At 38.0% G+C, this 18,588-nt stretch overlaps 2 protein-coding genes across 8 annotated transcripts in view; one reads left to right on the forward strand and one right to left on the reverse strand.

The window, feature by feature from the left end:
• PRELID3A (PRELI domain containing 3A) overlaps nt 1–4,680 on the forward strand; it is a 50,290-nt gene extending 45,610 nt beyond the window's left edge. The window contains exon 6 of one of the 3 annotated variants that reach the window (XM_038543918.1): nt 4,040–4,616. In XM_038543918.1, the coding sequence (XP_038399846.1) occupies nt 4,040–4,147 (108 nt within the window). In that variant the 3' untranslated portion in view covers nt 4,148–4,616. Of the gene's footprint in view, nt 1–4,039 lie in introns of all 3 variants that reach the window. The other 2 variants (XM_038543923.1, XM_038543922.1) reach the window with 2 other exon arrangements.
• SPIRE1 (spire type actin nucleation factor 1) overlaps nt 1–18,588 on the reverse strand; it is a 204,536-nt gene that overhangs the window by 8,831 nt on the left and 177,117 nt on the right. For 3 of the 5 annotated variants that reach the window (XR_005362715.1, XM_038543914.1, XM_038543913.1), the window contains 4 exons: nt 17,730–17,902; nt 14,757–14,847; nt 4,563–4,705; nt 2,105–2,278 (listed from right to left, as the gene is read on the reverse strand). Coding sequence is in view for 4 of the 5 variants with exons in the window: in XM_038543914.1 (XP_038399842.1) it covers nt 2,105–2,278; nt 4,563–4,705; nt 14,757–14,847; nt 17,730–17,902 (581 nt within the window). In the remaining variant the exon portion in view is untranslated. The remainder of the gene's footprint in view (nt 1–2,104; nt 2,279–4,562; nt 4,706–14,756; nt 14,848–17,729; nt 17,903–18,588) is intronic. The other 2 variants (XM_038543912.1, XM_038543911.1) reach the window with 1 other exon arrangement.

An 18,588-nucleotide genomic window follows, 5' to 3' on the forward strand; every position in this document is an offset into this window, starting at 1 on the left:
AAGCATACTTTCAACTTGCTGCTTTGAACCATATGCAAATCCAGGACTTCATAGGACATAATAAGAAATTGTATTGGTGTATGTGTGTATTCTTGTTCTTTTTTTTTACTTTCAAGCAAATTACTGTTGAGTAAAATAATTTCCATCGGGTCAAATGCTAATGTTTTAATTCTAGTGCTTTCCCAAGGACAACAAAACTTCAATGCAACATGAAAGAAAATAATAAATAGTTACTAGGATAGTTTTCATTATTTTTTCAATTGACCAAAGTACTAATTCAACATCCCCAAAGCCAAATTAAGCCTTAACTTCAACAGATATTGCTGAGATACTAATGCTCCAAAATGTGAGGAGCACTCAGTGCTTTTAACAGTGAGTGAGAGCTTTATACTGGGGTTGGTCACTTCTCCCGTTCCCTGAACTCTGTCAAAGCCACACATGGACTCTAAAATCCCTTGGCTTCCCTGTGCTTTAATCGGACTCCTAAATTTAGAAAAGGGAAGCTAAATCTGAAAGAGTTTTTAATAAAGATTACAATATGCTATAGAACAGATGAGCCTTTAGAACTTATTTTTTATGTATGTCACTTGGCATCAGTGAGTTTTTGTTCAAAATATTCTGGTTACATTTGCCCTCAGAGGGGTCAGAGTTAGGGAGCAGAGAAATTTCAGAGCATAATGTATACTCTGGTTACTGAGCCACAGAGAGAATGGGAATGTGCATATTTTATATAGTATTCTCAAGGAGCAAAGACTTTATATAAGTAGCAGGTATTTGAAAATTATCCAAAACCAGCATTATATCCTTGAGTTTTTAATAAACCCAAAGTAGATTTAAATTAAAACAGCACCTTTTAAGTTTAATTACTCTTCTCTTTTTTTCAAGTTTAACTTTTAAACTCAAAGTGAACTCTGCCTACATCAAGTTTAGCCTTAGTATACAGAGATCTCTGGGGAGGTTTGAAAATAAAAATGAAAATGCCCATAGATCTTCAGTAACAGCAGTAACAGTGACAAGACTTAAAATGCCATCCCTGCACCTGACCACATACTGGCCAAAGGGCCAGATCTAAAACGGGAGAAAGAATAGAGATCTATCCTCTATTTCATGACAAGTAAAGAAGAGAAAGGAATTTGATATACTTCATCACATTCAGACTCTTTTCCAAACCAAGATGCATAATAAAGAATAATAAAGAAACCAGCTGCTGGTTCATTTGTCAAGGATATGTTTCGTAAATAAAGGACCTAGGAAAGACAGAATGCTATAGGAGGTGGAACAGAGCAGCTGCAAACGCTAGTCTGCAAGGCATGCTACTCTGGGGGCAGGGGAAGCTTTCAATAAATAGGGCATAGTTCAAGAACTTCTTTATTTCACTGGGGTTTGGCAAGTATTGTATTTTCTTTAAAAACTATATTCTGTATGAGAATCTAAAAAAAATAATGAAATGCGTAATTATTTAAAATAACCACATCAATAAAAGAAAAGCTTAAAATTTCTACAGAGAAGTGAGTTGTCATAAAAACCACATAATACCCTGACCAACACAACACAGCTTTATGAAAGGTGCTGGGGAACAGAGACATTCTGAGCACAGGGTGGGCACCTGCTGTGGGGGGGGGGGGGGGGGGAGCACAGCCCCCTGGAGCTCATGGTGGGGTGTGTGAGAAACGGGGAGGGCTATGGTTCTATGGATGGCAGAGTTCCCATGGTTATGTGGGCTGGCAGGAGGCTGCTCTGACAGCCAAGGGAGGGAGTAAGCGCTGTCCTGATGGCGGGAAGACCCTGGGAGGACAGCACCCCATGGCTCTCAGGGAGTGCCTTGCACATGGAGAGGAGATGGCATTCCTCCTGGTATACAACTGGGTCACTCACAGGTCCCTCTAATCTGATGCTGCATTTTGAGTTTGTTGTCCTTTCAAGGTCATTTTCCTTTCAACTGAGATCATGGTGTAATCTATGCATCCTACAAAAGACTGGAATCAACGATCAGAAGCAAAGTGCCCATCTAAGCTGTTAATTGTTCAGAGCACAGGAGATGCGGTATCACTGTCAAAGAGATAGAGAGTAAAATAATTCCCAGAACCAGCAGAAAGAGGCCAACCTTTGAGGATTTCCACCTGCTGGTAAAAGCTCTCTCACATAGATAATACATAGCCCCTGCTACCCCAAACATGGCTGCTTCAAAAGGATGAGAGCTGAGCAGAGAAGCTGTTTGTATGGTAGAAAAAAGTGGTCGGAAAGGCGTCCTTGGCCAAACACTGGTTATCCTAGGAACCTGAACAATAGATAAGGGAAAAAGAAAATGGCAGGGGGAAAAGAAAAGGAGAAAATAATGCTGAACATGAGTGACCTACAAATAGTGGTTACACAGCATGAAAGAAAAACAAAATGAAACCAAACCACCACTGAGGACATTAATGGTTGATCCCACACGTGTGTGCCCACACCACTGTCTGTTCCCATACATATAAATCCGTAAACATCATGAAACCATACCTAGAGGATCTTGGAGTTCACACAGCAGAGACTTAAGATGTTGCTAACTTGGCTGTCCTGTGAGCAAATGCCCTTGTGCCTGTGAAGGCAGGGGTGAGGGGATGGGACATGCCACCAAGCAGTGCTTGTCCCCCAGCCCCTGGGGAAGGTACTGAAAGACAAGTTGCCTTTCATTTAGATGGGCAATCATCCTTAATCATTGGAACAAATGATGAAAAAAAATTACATTTCAACATTCTAAGGAAAGAGAGGGAGATACAATAAAAATAAAAAAATGAATACCAATGAAGACATTTCTGCCATTTTCAGTGGAGGGATTGTAAATACAAAAGGATTCCTTGTTTTCTTAAAGATAGCTAAAGTTTCAAATTAATTGTCATACCTTTAAAACAATACTTAACAGTCTAGAGGGTACTACCCCAAGATGAGTGTGGCTTTATGAATTTTCCAAGATAAGCTACTAGCAAGAATAGTCACTACTGTAACCTAGATGTTACCTTGTATCAGCTGGTGCCCTGGGCGCTCCCAGGGAACGTGGTTCCACATGGAACCTGAACATCAAGCAGTGCTTTCCCACTGCCTTTCATAGAGACTCTTCTCTGAGGTTGCAGATTGGTTTTATCTTGCTTTTCTCCACAAAAAATAACTCACAGCCTGACCCAGCACACACTAAGAGTTCCCCGTTGTCAGGATATATACCTCTGGGCCCACGATGTGGGCTGATAGTCTTTCTTCTATTACTTCTATGGTATTTCTGTTCTAGCTGGAACTTTTTCTTAGTAGCTGAAATTCCTTTTACCTGATCTGACAGTTCCTCCACATTGACAGTTTTTAAATTTAACATTAAAAATGGTGTCCTATGATCACAAGGCCAGGTGCAGAGCTGAATGATGATAAGCTGGCTTCTAAGAGAAAAGTTGGGTGAAGAGAAGAATCTCCTAATTACTGGGGACCTGTGGTCTCTTACACACTTTTAGGCTGTGGCAATAACTCTATTTTGCTAAAGCAGTAAGTTTTTCACATTAACAAAAGTCTTTGGATTTTGAACTTTGAACCTGTCTGGTTAGAATTGTTTTTCTACTGGTAAACCATTGGTAAAGCTATATTTACTCAATGTTTCAGTGATTATTTAGCAGTTAGAGAAATTCTACCAGGAACTGACATAAAATCATTGGTTCTTTAATTGAACTGTTTGGGAACAGAGATTAAATTTCAACACCATAAATCTCTGTTCAGACTTGGTATCTTCACAGTAACCACACTAAATTCCTCTACTTTGAGGGAGGGACATCTATAATTGCTTCATTTGAACCGTTGATGATTCAAGATAGCCTAAAAATATGAACGAAAATATGGAGTAAGCATATTCCAGGGCTTTTTATTCATGAATACCTGAGTAAACATTAGATATTAGTTTGCTGGTAGAATTACTGACTGAAGTCTTCATCTCCCCTTAAAATATCTGTGAAGTCAAGTGGGACTACAAAAGAATCTTTGCAGATGTCCTTTGGTTAGAGGATTTGTTACTTCTTCCTGGCAGGGTCTTACTGTCCTGGGAATCAAAAGCCACTACACCAACCTGGAAATCTTGGGAAAACAGCAAAACCGTCATCTAGTGCAAACAGCAGCTTTGGCTCCAAGATCATGAAATACACTTGAAAACAATGGACAATGGTTTGTAACGGATCAAAATTCTCCCCTCACACTTCTTCTGCCTTGATAAAATAGTGTGCAGTAGTCAGACTCTAACTTTTTGATAAGTTTTAATGATTTCTAAGTGGACTAATTCCCTTTGAAAAAAAGAAAGCATTCCTTTAATAAGAACACATATTTTCAACCACTGACAAATCTTCTGGAAAAAAAAGTACTTTAAAATGAATAAAGAATGGTCAAATGTCATTTTAAGTTACTGTGATAGCTGGTTTTCTTTAGATACTAAAAACAAAATAAAGCTATTTCAAGTTTGGAAGTTTTTTTTCTTCCTAATCATCGTCTCAAGAAAGCTAATGATAACACGTCTCTAACTGATCCTCAAGTCACTATCAAGGCTTCCAGCTACTTACAAGAGATCGGGAGCTCTGCTTGGACGGTGGCAGAAACTGTCTTACATTAGTGGGTGTTTCCTTTTCAATGGAATGTCGTCTCTGGGGTGGCTGTCGTCTCTCTGGCTGGGGTGTTGATGATATGGGCAAGAATTTTGGAGGCTCTACAGAAATGAAATTAACCAAACTGGAATGAACTTTCTTACAAAATAAAAATCTTAAGATTTTTCAATTTCTAACAGAAAACCCCTTGTCATTTGTGACAAACACAGCATTCAAAGATGAAATGTTTATTTCATTAGAGGCTTAATATTGGCGGTCCTTATGGGGATACTATGAGGATTGTTACAGAAAAATCTTTGCAAGATAAACTTTCCTACAGAAATGGAGAGGAAAAAAGAAAGAATATTTCATAATATTTATTCAAAGTCATACATAAAAACACAACTATCATCTCAGCTTTGTATATATACACACCCTCATGTTATATTCCACAGAATTTGGCAATTACAGCCTCAGGCATGTAAAATATGTGTGAAAATATGTATTCCGCGTGTCCAAAAAGACTTCCATGTCATACCAAAATTCTCAAGTGTACAGTCCTTTTATTTCTCCCTTTTAAAGATGAAATATAAAATTTTTTCCCTCCTGATGTTTATCAAAACATTATTCCTTAGGTTTAAATCAAGCTCTATTTAAATTTTGAAAAATAAATTCCAGTTTTGATGTTAATATTGTACCACTGCTCTCTTCTGCCTAGTAATATTTTGGGACAGGGTTTAAAAGGAGAATGTTTTAGGGTTTGAATGGTTCTGGATTCACACTGTGAAAACATAAGGAGAACATTAGAAATAAATTGTTGCTCACCAATTTTTTTTTTTTTTTTGGTACTTCTTCCTACTCTCTCTGCAAAGTAAGCCTGCTGCAATGTTGTGGATGAAGAAAGTGAAAGTCAATACAAAGTTAAAAGTCATCTATTTGGACTGTCTCACCAAGAGAAATCTAGTGAGAATAAAAATAATACAATTTCCACAACCAAGAAAGATACAGAAATCCATTATGTGATTTAATTGGATCTCTATTATATTTAATGGGCCTGGCCAAACACCAATTATAGATAGTAACCAAGGTCAGCTCCTAATATTCTTGATATAATCTGATTAAGTAAATCAAAACACTAAAGAACTTTAATCACTACAAATTCTGTGTGCATAAGAAATCAAGTCAATGTTCTATTAATATCTTAATATGTATTTTTCTCATAGAAAGTTTTTTTCCCATTGTAGTAAAACATACATAAAATATATTTAATGTCTTTATTTTTTTAAAGATTTATTTATTGTAGAGCAAGAAAGTGCACACAAGCGAGGGGAGGGGAAAAGGGAGAGAATCTTCAAGCAGACTCCCCACTGAGCACAGAGTCCAACACAGGGCTCAACCCCATAACTTAAACTACTGAGCCATGTGTAGATGCCCCTAGTGTCTTTATTTTTAACTATACAGTTTGGGGGTATTAGATATTTATATCGTTGTACAACCATTACCATCTTCCATTCCATAACTCTTCATATCTTGTAAAACTGAAACTCTGTAACCATTACAGTAATTTCCCATTCTCCCCTACCTATAGCCCCTAGTAACTACCATTCTACTTTCCGTCTCTATGACTTTGACTACTCTAAAAATCCCATGTAAATAGAGTCATAGGTTTTGTTTTTTTTTTAAGTTTTTGCCTTTTATGTGTAACTGTTGTTTTCCCTTAGCAAAATGTCCTAAAGGTTCGTCAGTGTTGTAGCCTATTGCAAAATTTCCCCGTTTTTAAGGCTAAGTAATATTCCACTGTATGGATATTTTATATTTTGCTTAGTCATTCATCCATTGATGGACACTTGGGGTTGCTTCTACATTTTAGCTATTATGAATACTGCTGCTATGAACATGGATGTGTAGCTCTTGGAAACTCTGATTTCAATTCTTTTTTTTTCTGCTTTCAATTCTTTTCCTTATATAATCCAGAATTAAAATTGCTGGATCACATGTAATTTTATTTTTAAATTTCTGAGGAGTTACACCATACTGTTTTCCACAGCGACCTGTATCATTTTACATTCCAAAAAGTGCACAGGGTTCCAATTTCTCCACGTTCTTGCCAATATTTGTTGTCTTCTAGTTTTTGTTTTGATTGTAGCCACTTTAAGGTGTGGGAGGTGGTATCTCACTGTTATTTTGATTTGCATTTCCCTAATGATTAATGATGCAGAGAACCTTTCCATGTGCTTGTTGGTCATTGGTATATCTTCCTTGGAGAAATGACCATTTGAGTCCTTTGCTCATTTTTTAATTAGGCCGTCTTTTCTGTTGTTGAGTTTCAGGATTTTCTCTACATATTCTGATATTAATCCTTTATTATATATGTAATTTGCAAATATTTTCTCCTCTTCTGTAGGTTGCCTTTTCAGTCTCTTGATAATATCTTTCAATGAATACAAGTTATTATATTCATAAACTCCAATTTGTTCACTTTTAAAAATCAGTGCCTTTGGTGTCATATCCAAGAAGTCATTCCCAAATCTAATGTCATGAAACTTTTGTCCTATGTTTTAAGAATTTTATTATTTTAGGTCTTACATTTAGGTCTTTAATCCATTTTGAGTTACTTTTTGTATATGGTGTTAGGTAGGAGTCTAATTTCGTTCTTTTTTTTTTTTTTTTTTTAATTCTTAAAATTAAAAAAAAAATTCCTTTAAAGATTTTTGCTTATTTGAGGAAGAGAGAGCAAGCAAGAGCAGTGGCGATGGGCAGAGGGAGAAGCGATTCCCTGCTGAGCAGAGGGTTGACTCAGGGTTCCATCTCAGGACCCTGAGATCCTGACCCAAGCTGAATGCAGATAGATGCTTAACTGACTGAGCCACCCAAGTGCCCTTAACTTCACTATTTTGCATGTGGATATCCAGTTTTCCCAGCATCATTTGTTTAAAGACTATTTGCCCATTGAATGGTCTTGGCACACTTGTCAAAAATCTTTTGACCATATAGGTAAGGTTTATTCTGAGCTCTCTATTCTATTCCATTCATTGAGATACATCTGTCTCTATGCTAATACCAGAGTATTTTGATTACTGTAGCTTCTAATAAGTTCTGAAATCAGGAAGCATGAATTCTCCAGTTCTATTCTTTTTCAATATTGTTTTGGCTACTTGGGTCCCCTGAGATTCCATATGTTTTTTTTTTTATAAATTTTTATTTATTATTTATGATAGTCACAGAGAGAGAGGCAGAGACACAGGCAGAGGGAGAAGCAGGCTCCATGCACTGGGAGCCTGACGTGGGATTCGATCCCGGGTCTCCAGGATCGCGCCCTGGGCCAAAGGCAGGCGCCAAACCGCTGCGCCACCCAGGGATCCCTCCATATGAATTTTAGAACGAATTGTCTTCTATTTCTGCAAAAATGTCATTGTTATTTTGATAGGGATTACATTGAATCTGTAGGTCACTTTGGGCAGCGTAAACATTTTAACAATATTAAGTCTTCCAATCCATGAATACAGGATGTATTTCCCTTTATTTATGTCTTAATTTCTTTCAGCAATGTTTTGTGGTTTTTAGTGAGCAAGACTTTCACTTCCTTGGTTAATTCCTAAGTATTTTATTCTTTTTGATACTATTATAAATGGAATTGCTTTTGTAATTTTCTTTTCTGATTGTGTATAGAAATGCAACTGATTTTTTTTGTGGTTTTATATTTTACTACTTTACTGAATTCATTTATTCTAAGAGGTTTTTGTTTTTGTTTTGTGTGTGTGTGTGTGTGTGTGTGTGTGGAATATTTCAGGGTTTCTTTACACATAAGATCCTATCATCAGAGATGATTTTCTCTCTCTTTTTTTTTTTTTTTTTTCGAGTCTGGCTGCCCCTTACTTCTTTTTCTTGCCAAATTGTTCTTACTAGCATTAGCAGTACTATATTGAAGAGAAATGAGGAAAGCAGGCATCCTTGCCTTGTTCCTGTTTCTTAGAGGAAATCCTTTCAGTGTTTACTCACCATGGAGTATGATGTTTGAGGAGGGTTTTTCAATATGGCTTTTATTATGTTGAGGTAGTTTCCTTCTATTCCTAGTTTGTGAAGTTTTTATCATGAAAGGTGTTCAATTTTGTGTTAAATGCTAATTTAGCATCAATTGAAATAATCCTGGGGTTGTTTTTCTTTACCCCATTTATGTGGCAAATTATACTAATCAATTTTTATATGTTGAACCATCCTTGAAGTCAGGAAAAAAATCCCACTTGGTCAGGATATACAATCCTTTAAATATACTGCTGCATTCTGATTGCTAGTATTTTGTTAAAGATCTTTTAAAAAATCAGTATTTGGGGCAGCCCGGTGGCTCAGCGGTTTAGTGCCGCCTTCAGCCCAGGGCCTGTTCCTGGAGTCCCGGGATTGAGTCCCACGTCGGGCTCCCTGCATGGAGCCTGCTTCTCCTCTGCCCGTGTCTCTGCCTCTCTCTCTGTCTCTCATGAATAAATAAATAAAATAAATATAAAAAATAATTAAAAAAAATAAAAGATCAGTATTTGTAAAGGGTATTGGTTTGTAGTTTTCTGTCCTAGTAGTGTCTTTGTCTTTTGTGTCAGGATATTGCTGGTCTCATAAAACAGGTTAGAAAGTATTCTCTCCTCTTCAATTTTTTTGGAAATGTCTGAGAAGGATTGGTAGTTGTTTTAAATGTTTGGAAGAATTTACCAGTAAGGCATCAGAGTCAGGCCTTTTCTTTGTAGAGAGAGTTTGGGCATACTAATTCAATATCCCTTCCACTGGGATGCCTAGGTGGCTCAGTGGTTGAGAGTCTGCCTTTGGCTCAGGGCGTGGTCCTGGAGTCCTGGGATCGAGTCCCACCATTGACCTCAGCATGGATCCTGCTTTTCCCTCTGCCTGTGTCTCTGCCTCTCTCTCTGCTCCTCTGTCTCTCATGAATAAATAAATCAAATCTTTAAAAGAAAACGACAATATCCTTACTAGCTATTGGTTTAGTCAGATTTTCTCTTGCTAGGTCCAGCATTTCTAGGAATTTGTCCATCTTACTAAGGTTATCCAATTTGATGGTAATTGTTCATGATACTCATAACTCTTTTTATTTCTTTTTTTTAAATATTTTTTAATTTATTTATGATAGTCCTATAGAGGCAGAGAGAGAGGCAGAGACATAGGCAGAGGGAGAAGCAGGCTCCATGCACCTGGAGCCTGACGTGGGATTCGATCCCGGGTCTCCAGGATTGCGCCCTGGGCCAAAGGCAGGCGCCAAACCGCTGCGCCACCCAGGGATCCCCTCTTTTTATTTCTATAGAATCAGCAGTAATGTTTCCCCCTTCATTTCTGATTTTAGTAATTTGAGTCTTTTTTCTTAGTCCATCTAGCCAAAAGGTTGGTTAATTATGTTGATATTTTTAGTTTCATTGATTTTCTCCATTGTTTCTCTTTGTTTTTCTCTGGTTTAATCTTTATTATTTCCTTCCTTCTGTTAATTTTGTGTTTAGTTTGTTCTTCTTTTTCTAGTTCCTTAATTTGTAAAGTTTCATTGTTGGTTCATTCATTCACTCCTTCCTTTCTTTTTAAAAATCAGAACATTTATTGTCCAACTAATCACTGAAATTTCTTGTTTTTAATGTTAAGAGTTTACAGTAACAAATTTCACCTTAGCACTATTTCCACTGTGTCCCATAGTTCTGGTACATTGTGTTTTCACTTTCATTCATTTTTAAGTATTTTCTAAACTCTCTGATGGTTTCTTTTTTGATCCACTAATTTTTAAAAAGTGTGTTAATTTCCACAGTTTTGTGAATTCTTTAGTTTTCCTTTTGTTATTGTTTTCTAATTTTGTCCTATCATGGCCAGGGAAGATACTCTGTATGATAAGTATCCTTTAAAATCTATTAAGACTTAAACTATAACATATGGTATATCCTTAAAAACATCCCACGTGCCCTGGAGAAATGTATTGTTGTTGCGGGGAGTGTTCTGTCTCTCTCAGATCTAGCTGGTTTATCATACTGTCCAAGTCCTCTATTTCCTTAACCTCTGCCTTGTTGTTCTTATCCATTATTGTGAGAAGGGTACTGAGGTCTCTATTATTGTAGAATTGCCTATTTCTCTTTCATTTCTGATAGTTTTTGCTTTATATATTTCGATGGTCTGTCATTAGGTGCATAAATGTTAATAATTGTTCTATCTTCTTACTACATTGAACCTTTTATTAACATTGTGTCCTTAATTTGTCTCTTGTAACCTTTTTTTTTTTTTTAACTTAAAATCTATTTTGCCTGATATGAGTATAGTTTCCCTAAGCTTTCTTTTGGTTATTATTTGCATGGAATATCTTTTCCATCCTTTCACTTTCAATCTGTTTGTGTTTTTTTTTTTTCTGTTTGTGGTTTTGAATCTCAAGGGAGTCTCTTCTAGCTAGCATACAGTCGGATCATGTGTTTTTATCCATCTTGCCAATCTCTAGCTTTTGATTAGAGAGTTTAATTAATTTACATTTAAAGTAATTACTGCTTAGGAGGGACTTTCTCATTGTGCTATTTGTTTTCTATATGCCTTATAAGAGCTTTTGTCCCTCATTTCCTTCATTCTTGTCTTTCAGGTTAAAAGATTTTTTTATAATGAGAAGTTTAAATTCCTTTCCCATTTCTTTTCATGCGTATCCTGTAGCTATTTTCTTGGTGGTTACCATGGAGACTACATTTAACATCCTAAAATTATACACTTTGATTTGGATTTATAGCAGCTTAATTTCAGTAATGCACAAAAACTGTCTCGCACAGCTCTGTCCCTTTTGGCTGTTGGTGTCACAAAATTACATTTTTATACACGGTCTTCCACAAAAAATGGATTAATAATTCTTTCAAATGTATTAGTCTCTCAAATTATGTAGCAAACAGAAAGTGCAGTTACAAACCATTGTTACACTACTATTAGCTTTTCTAATTGTCCATGTATTTTTACTGAGATCTTTATTTCTCTCATGGCTTTGATTTATTGTCTAGTGTCCTTTCATTTCCCCCTGTAGGACTACTGAGCATTTCTTACAGGGAAGGTCAAGTGGTTATAAACTCCCTCAGCTCTTGTTTATCTGGGAATGTTTAAATTTCTTCCTTCCTTTGGTAAATAGTTTTGCTGGATATAAGATTGTTGGTGGACTTTTTTTTTTTTAAGCACTTTGAATATACAGATTTCCTCCACTATCTGAGAGTAGAGCATTTCTGTGAAGCCTTCTGTAAGCTGAAATGGCATAAACCAAAGAAGCAATTGAAACACTTTGTAAAAGTGAAAATCTTCTTTGGATTTCGATGAATTAGCTAGAACAGGTATTAATGTTGGTCTTTCATAAAAAGTGAAGTGATGGAAAGCAAACTTTCAGATAGTGGGATGGAGAGCTGTATTGGGCCCAGTCTCCTGGCTTCCAAAGTTTCTGATGAGAAATATGCTGAAAATCTCCTTGAGGATCTCTTGTATGTGGGGACTCACTTCTCTCTTGTTGCTCGGTTTTTGGCTTTTGGGATTACAATGTGTCTCAGTGTGGGTCTCTTATAGTAGTTGAGCTGCCTGAATGTTTATATTCATGTCATTCCTCAATCTGGTAAGTCTCAGCCATTATTTCTGCCAGGAATCTTTCTGCCCTTCTTTCTCTCCTCTCCTTCAGGGACTCCCACAGAGCAAATGTCAGTCCACTTGTTGCTGTCCCACAGGTCTCTCAGTCTCTGCTTTTTTCCAATCGTTTTTCTTTCTGTTCCTCGGACCTGATACCCTCCACTGTCCTATCTCCAAGTTTGCTGATTCTTTCTTCTGCCTGCCCAAATCCACCTCTGAATATTCTAGTGAATATTCAATATTCATTTAAGTCACTGGAATTTTCGGCTCCAGAATTTTTGTTTCATTTTAGGTTTTCTAGCTCTTTATTGATCTTTTCATTTTGTTGGCATATTGTGTTCTTGACTTTCTCCACATCTTCTTTGATTTAGTTCTTTGAACATTTTTATAAAAGTATTTTATTTATTTATCTGACAGTGAGAACTAGCACAAGCCGGGAAGCAGCAGGCAGAGGGACAGGGAGAAGCAGGCTCTCCCCTAAGCAGGGAGCCTGACGTGGGGCTCCAGGACCCTGGGATCACGACCTGAGCCAAATCAACTGACTGAGTCACCCAGGCGACCCCTCATTGAGTATCTTAAGACAGTTTTTAAAAAGTCTGTTTGGCATATCCCCCTCTTTTTCTGGGACAGTTTCTGTTGATTTCTTTATTCTGAATGGGCCATACCTTCCTATTTCTTAGTATGCCTTATGTTTTTTTGTTGTTGTTGAACACTGGACATTTGAATCTAATAATGTGGTAACTCTGGAAATCAGATTCTATCCCTTTCCTGGGATCTGCTGTTTTTTTTTTTTTGTTATGGTTTTTGCTTATTGTCATCTTGATTGCTATAGGCTGTCAATATGCTGAGGATCACCGTGAGATGTAAACTTAGGATCTTCTCAGGTCTTTTATGAGCCATTCCCTGGGCATGCATAATTACTTTATAATTTCCCCTATTTATGTAGTTTCTGAATATCCTAGTTTTTAATATCTGGCTCCCAAAAGGGAGAAAGCTAAAAATGAAGGGAGTGTGGGGGAGAAGGAGGCTAGCCCTTATGATCCCCTGGAAGTCACTTTAGCATGCAGGGAGCTTGCAACAAAGCAACAATAATCATTGTCTGCCTCTTTGTCTACATGTTTGGAATCAGATGTAGCAATCAGTAACCAGAGGAGAGATGCCCAATATTTGGAGGACAGGGTCCTTTTTGCCCACCCTAGCTCCTGTAAGCTATGTGCAAGCTGCTTTAGGAACAGTACATTGCTGCCTGCCATGTGGCTGGGGGTGAGGCATGAGTAATTGCTATTGTACAATTTTTCATCTAAATCTTCCCCTGTGGGTGCCTAGGTCAGTTAAGCATCCGTCTTTGGCTCAGGTCATGATCCCAGGGTCCTGGGATGGAGGTCTACATGGGGCTCCCTGCTATGTGGGGAGTCTGCTTCTCCCTCTCCCTCTGCCCCTCCTCTCTGCTTGTTCTTTTTTTCTCTCAAATAAATAAAAATCTTTAAAAAAATAAAATAATCTTCCCCTCAAAGTTGCAAGCCTTCAGCAGACTCAGAGTTCCAAAGGACTTATGTCAAACTCTGCCAGTACAACTGTTGTCTAGGTGGGAGACAGATTTCTGATGCTTCCTACTCCACCATCTTCCCAGAATCCTCTCCTTTAATGTATAGTTTTTAAAGCTTTTATAATAATCTTATACATGAAAAAGATTATTAAAAACATTTAGAAATGGGGTGCCTGGTTGGTTCAGTTGGCTGGGCATCCAACTCCTGATTTCAGCTAAGGTTGCGATCTGGGGATTGTGGGATCAAGCCCTGCATCAGGCTCCATACTCGATGTGAGGTCTGCTTGAAATTCTTTCCCTCTGTCCCTCCCCTCACTTGCACTCTCTCTCTCTGATAAATAAATCTTTTTAAAAAAAGTATTTATAAATCACTTAACTTTAGATTCTGCATTCAGAACCTATGAAGAGTTATTTTTTTAAGGTTTTATTTATTTATTTGACAGCGAGAGCGATCAAGTGTGTGGGAGAGAACACAAGAAGGGGGGCAACAAGCAGAGGGAGAGGGAGAAGCAGGTTCCCCACTGAGCAAGGAGCCTGATGCGGGGCTCAATCTCAGGACCGTGCATCATGACCTGAGCTGAAGGCAGACACTCAACCAACAGAGCCACCCAGGCACCCCCTTAGGAAGAGTTATAAAGGCATTTTTAATATCTATATATGTATGTGGGTATGGATATGTATGGGAATGATAACAAGTATGATTATTTAGGGCTCCCAGCTTCAATTCAGACAAGTAGGTAAATTAATCTAAAAAATACATATAGACAATTGACTTACTCCTTACAACTAGTATCTGTAAACCCAAAGGTGATTGATCTAAGAACCTGAGGCCCAGTTATCAGTTTAGCCCTACTTTACCATATCACTTTAGGAATGTAACAATATTTTTGATCCTGACTAGTGAAATGTCAGGGTTAGTTCTTTCTACCCCCAACGATCACAAAGCGCTTTGGAATTCCCTATTCCAGGTTCAGTGTATTTTGGGCAGAATCTGTTGCTAGCTCTTTTGTACCAAAGATACTCACTCTTCCTTGTGGACACAGCCTCTGCTAAGGGATCTTCAAGGAAGGAGGGAGATACACTGCTGCTGCTGGTAGACTTGTGCAGAGTTTCTTCCTGAGAAAGGTATGGGCAGAGAAATAGAAGACTCCTAAGACATTAGTGCTCTCATGCTGATAACATTTTACTATTAAAGATTTATTTTAATGTGAGGCCCTGAATTATGTCAACAGTTCAAGGCAAACAACACAAACTAGGAGAGATCTAAGATTAGACTGATCTGGATTTGTGTCTTGCCTTTGTCCCTCATTAGAGGGACATGATACATAAAGTTTCTTGCCTCAGTTTCTTCATTTGGTATTTAATGCCATTTTTACACTGTGCTATTGGATTAGATGAGATAATACACTCAAAATGCTTAATACATTATGAGGCACACAGTAAATCGTAGTTAATATTATTATTAGGGGAATACTTAACACATTTATAAAAGTAGTAGATTGGTAGCTGCATGAAGGTGGATGCTATGTGTCATTCATTGTTGTTAGTAACAATTGTTAGTAAGTAATGAATAAATATTAATATTTATTGAATAAATGGATGAAAATAATTCAAAGAATGTCATATGAATCTAGAAAAATATCTACATTATGCAAAATAACATTTAAATTCCTATTACCAGTGAGACCAGACCTTCTTAATAATTTGTTTCAGATTATATCAAGATAAAGTACAATATTTATTCATGAAAAATTTACTACCTTCTATGTGATTGAGGATGTACATAAACTACATGACGATGTATTTCTATAATATCTACAGAAAACTGCTAAATATTTTTAAATGTGGAAGAAAGAAAATTAGATTAAAATATTCACCTATGATTACGTGAGACAAATAGTGAAAATTCCCTCTGATCTACTTAGTTAAGGTGACTTTAAGAATTAATTTTGCCATTCACAAAAAAGTGTCCTCACCCAAAACCTACTTCTGAAAGCACTGGTTTCAAACAAGCTACAATACAAAGGATCTGCTCAAAGAAAAGGAGATGAAAAAAGGCAATGTAAACCATACAGTTCAAACAAAGGAGGTCTGAACAGTGACCTACCTCCTCACTCTTGGTACATACCATGAAAAACAAATCAAGCAATGTAACCAAAGCCTCAACTCAAGACACAGTGTAGAGGTCACACAAATCTCCGGAAAAGCTAGCAGGCAACTAGAATGACCTCCTTCTGCTTATGGACGGTCAAAAGAAATAAAAGCTAAGAGTATTTCTTACGAAAAGAGAAAGGAGCCATACACAATACTCCCAAATGATTATGAGGTGAGGTGGGTGTCACCCTGATTTCAACAGCAGAAACCATGCCCCCACCTCACATAACTTAGCCCATCTTTCTCAGAAACACTTCTAAAGCCCAATTTTACAGAATTCTGAGCATGTCCTTACCTTCCACACCACTCCTCTTTACTGCTTTGACCTGCTCTCACTGTGAACAACTAAGAGCCCATCCTAGAGCACCCAGGTGAGTACAAGTCGGTCAGTAAGAAACAGAGAAGTGATGAGGACTCTGTCATGGTTCAAGGCCTTTTGGGATTTGTGCCTAGAAGTTATTGATGGTCCTCTGCCCCTGTATGTCCACCACAGGCAGCTGCACCTAATTTCTCACTACTTGAAAACTAATCTTCATTAGGATTAGGTGCTGGCCCAGAGGAATCACAAAGACCCTCAGAAAAGTGCCAGGAGATCTGGGAAGTCAGATTTCTTGAGAGAGAGAGAGAGAGAGAGAGAGGGAGGGAGGGAGGGGGAGGGGGAGGGGGAGGGGGAGGGAGAGGGAGAGGGAATGTGGGTGTAGATGCCTGTTTGGCTTGCCCTGTCATGTCCACTCCCTTGACCAAACACTTTCTCCTGGCTGGGGGATCCTGATGGGCTCTGATCTCTCAAACTACTGCCAGGCCTGCTTTCTGAAACTTGCTTGTTTGTACTGTCTGGTCCGGTTACTGGTCTCTGACACTCATTAGACGAGGCCTTTTCTAGTTCTACATCCTGACCAGTGACTCTTAACCAGGTTCTGGTTGGAACAAGGTCACTTCCAGAACTCCTTCTGCTCCTTCAGTGCTGCTTTGCTCCAAGGGTGGTACTGAAGGCTGCCAGAGTCATCAGAAATCAGTCTGGGTAATTAAAGAATAATTCCTTAATTCTAACTTGGATGAATGTGGAACGGATGAAGCCAGCAACCACGACAGCAAACAGAAGTTGAGAGGCTGGCTATGTGTGTGTATTATCTGTCTGGCAGGGCCTGGGAAGGAGGAGGCAAGAATATAATTTCATTTTACACAGGGGGAGATGTGACCTTACTGATGCTGAGGACAAAGGGATTGAGAGAAATTTGGGAAGCACCAGCATTCTAACTGTTCCTGGAAAACAGGGAGGATATCAACTCTTCCTCCAAAGGGCAGCAGGGAAAAGATGAAATCTGGAGAACCCTAGCAGAGTTTTCTTTTACAGACCGGTCCATTGATATTACTATCACAGAAAGAACAAGCTTCACTATGGGTAGGTATGTGTGTGAGAGAGAAAAATCCATGGAAATAGACTTTTCTTTTTCCGTCCCCCAAAACAAAGGGAAACATGTGGGAAGATATGTTTCCTTCCCCCAAAACAAAGGGATTTCCTTCCCCCAAAACAAAGGGAAACAAAGGGAAGATGTTTACATTTTTTTAAAGTTATATTAATACCACTATAATCTAAGATCATACAAATATTTCAAAATCTATTCTATAAACTATGGCCACTATACTGGTCTTTCATGAAAAACACAAAATCCATTGTTTCATTTCCTGCTAAACAAATGAATTTCAATCCCAACTTTATTGACTGAAAGATGGGAAGAGATTAAGCACCAACTTATGCAACATGATTAGTAAACTAGGTCAGAGAGGGCTTGCATTCTGAACATGGAGTCAAGATGTGTGTAACAGGCTCTCATGGGACTTACCTCGGAGTCAGAGCTGTCCAGTTCAGCCAGAGTTGGAGCTTTGAGGAGCTTCTTCCGCTGCACAGGCACCTGCTGTGCAGCACTCAATCCATTTTCTTTTGTTTGTGATGGGAAACCTCCATTCACCATTGAAGATTCCACAGTGTTCTTTGGAGATTCAGGAGTATTTACATCTGGTGAAAGACAGGAAAAAGCTTACCTTTTTCAAGCTAAGAAAGGTAATCAATCAGCAGGCCAAATACACTTTCCCAAGTACCTGGACTTGGTAGCACAAACCACAAACCAGGGGACATGGCATTTCCAGGTCACACAAATACAACACAGAGGCATCTATGTATAAAACATTGTTTGATATTAACTGTCAGATTAAAGAAAACCTTTAAATGAATCATAATAAATTTACATTTATACATCAGAATTTAGAGCTGGATGGAATCCTATAGATAACTGACTCTAACTTCTGAATCTTGCAGAGACCCAGAGAGGCTAGTTTTACTTCATAGTCTCCAAAAAGCTAGTGGTAAATGGACCAAAGTGCTGGTATACACAAAGCCATAACAGGCATATGGCTTTAAGACTTGAAAATGGTTTAATTTAAAAAACAAAATAGTGAATAGTCTATATTCATATAAACATGAACACAAAGAATCTGGGATACATTCTCTCTGATAAGGGTGACTTAGATTATTCAGAGGTCAAATCTGGGCGGGAAGGGAATACAACAGGTTAAAGAAATGTGGCAGCAGAGTATAGAGTACCCAATACAGGGCACAGAGTATGTAATATATGAGTACAGAGCATGGAGTATACAGTATAAAGTATGGACTACAGAGCACAGAGTAGTATAGAGAGTACCCAG

The sequence above is a fragment of the Canis lupus genome, chromosome 7 (assembly GCF_011100685.1).
Source record: "Canis lupus familiaris isolate Mischka breed German Shepherd chromosome 7, alternate assembly UU_Cfam_GSD_1.0, whole genome shotgun sequence".
NCBI classification, from domain to species: Eukaryota; Metazoa; Chordata; class Mammalia; order Carnivora; family Canidae; genus Canis; species Canis lupus.